General features: G+C 50.4%; 1 protein-coding gene across 1 annotated transcript in view; it reads left to right on the forward strand.

The window, feature by feature from the left end:
- Positions 1-222: 222 nt before the first annotated feature.
- The window catches only part of RBPJL (recombination signal binding protein for immunoglobulin kappa J region-like), a gene marked incomplete at its 5' end in the record, with an annotated part of 6,336 nt that continues 4,888 nt past the window's right edge, over positions 223-1,670 (forward strand). Inside the window, one exon of the mRNA XM_009706269.1 lies at positions 223-348. Within this exon, the coding sequence (XP_009704571.1) occupies positions 223-348 (126 nt within the window). The remainder of the gene's footprint in view (positions 349-1,670) is intronic.

Consider the following 1,670-nt stretch of genomic DNA (forward strand, 5'->3'; position numbering starts at 1 on the left):
TGTCATTCTGTTATCCAGACTTTTTTTTTTTTCCCAATGCCAGCCCCAATTGTAAAGCAGCTGAGCTCCAGTGCTTTCCGATGGGAAAGCCTTTCTACCTTCCCCATCCCATCAGGCTGGACACGGAGAGAGCTCCAGGCTCCCGCCTCGGCATACGGCTGGTAGGGCAAGGCGAGGAGCCCCGCTCTGGTGTTACAGTGCTGGAGAACTGCTGTCTTGTAGATCCAACCCGTACCAAACCAGCCTGTTTCGAGACGGTGTGCGGAGGTACCTGCAGCTGCCGGCAGACCAGACAGTACTGATACTGCACGCCAAAGTCGCACAGAAGTCATACGGCAACGAAAAAAGGTAGGAGATTGCTCCAGCTTCTCTGATGGGCAGTTCCAAACCCAGCTGCCTAAAGCTCAATTTCAGCCTTGCTAGATTTCTCTGATCTAAGCTGGTGAAGCAGATGGTTTAACGTGTCCCCTCTCCATCCGTTCATGACCTCTTTGCATCCAAACCTGTGGTTTAGTCTTCATGAACTGAATAACACAGGAAGGATAGTTAGACTCTATCTGCCTCCCAGTTAGACATTCCTCGTGGTTAGGTTCTTCCCGTGAAGTACTGGAGAGCACAAAAATGAAGTAAAAGAAGGAAAGATACTATTCCGATCTTACCCCCCCCCAAGAATGCAATTACAAAGACAAAGAAGAAGAAATGTTAGTATTTTAAATGCTATGGAAATCTTGTCTTAAAATCTGAACAGCCACAGCAGGGACTGGGGCATTTCCATCAATGTCCACGGTCTTCAAAAAGCTGCTATTTTTGAAAATCCTTCCCGCACTGCAAAAACACCTTGAGGTTCTGGCTTGAGTCTCCAAAATTGCTACTCCTGGGCAGTGACGTCAGACTGTGGCACTGCAATATAATTAATCCTCCATTAATCCTTGTGATATAAATAATCCTCTGTTATTACCGAGTGTGGGGCAGCTATGAGGCGACGAGCTCGACTTCTAAGGCGTAACTCACCCAGACCCCAGGAGACGGCTCTAGGCTGGGCTGGCTGTGCCCACAAAGTCCTCGTCCCATCCCGTCTCCTGCCAGGGGCTGCTGGTCCACAGGTAACGCTTTTGTCTCGGGACTGGGTCTCCCAGCCAGGAGGGAAGCCCTCACATCACTGAGCCTTTGGGACAGCCCCTTTGCTCCAGACCCCCTGCAAGGGATGAGTGTGAAAATCAGATGCCAGGTCGGGAGAGGCAGAGAAAACCAGCACAGAGCTCCCAGGTTAAAGTTTAAAGGTGCTGGTGCCATTTTTCTTCATGGTGAGAGTCAGAGGCTCGTGCTCTGGATGACTTGGTTAAATAAACCCATACCCAGGACTTTAGGGCTCTGAAATACCCAACCCCCTGCACTGGTGTTTTCTCTGCTAGCGCTTTACCCAGCATCAATAGAAGATGAATTTGCACCATTCACACGAGTGCAAAGACACTGGAAACCCAAATAAAACACAGGAAAATAGGTTTCTAAAACCCTGGCTATAGATTTATTTGCACTGGGCTCTGAATCTGGCTGTGAATGCAAACTCTGTTCCCGACCTGCCGAAACTCCCACATGGCAGGCGAGCCGAGGCAGGGGGCCCAATCCAGCCCTTAGCTCTGGGTAGGGGAGGGGGCTGAGGCCCCCCCTCC

This window comes from Cariama cristata, unplaced genomic scaffold, assembly GCF_000690535.1.
Source record: "Cariama cristata isolate BGI_N322 unplaced genomic scaffold, ASM69053v1 scaffold32528, whole genome shotgun sequence".
NCBI classification, from domain to species: domain Eukaryota; kingdom Metazoa; phylum Chordata; class Aves; order Cariamiformes; family Cariamidae; genus Cariama; species Cariama cristata.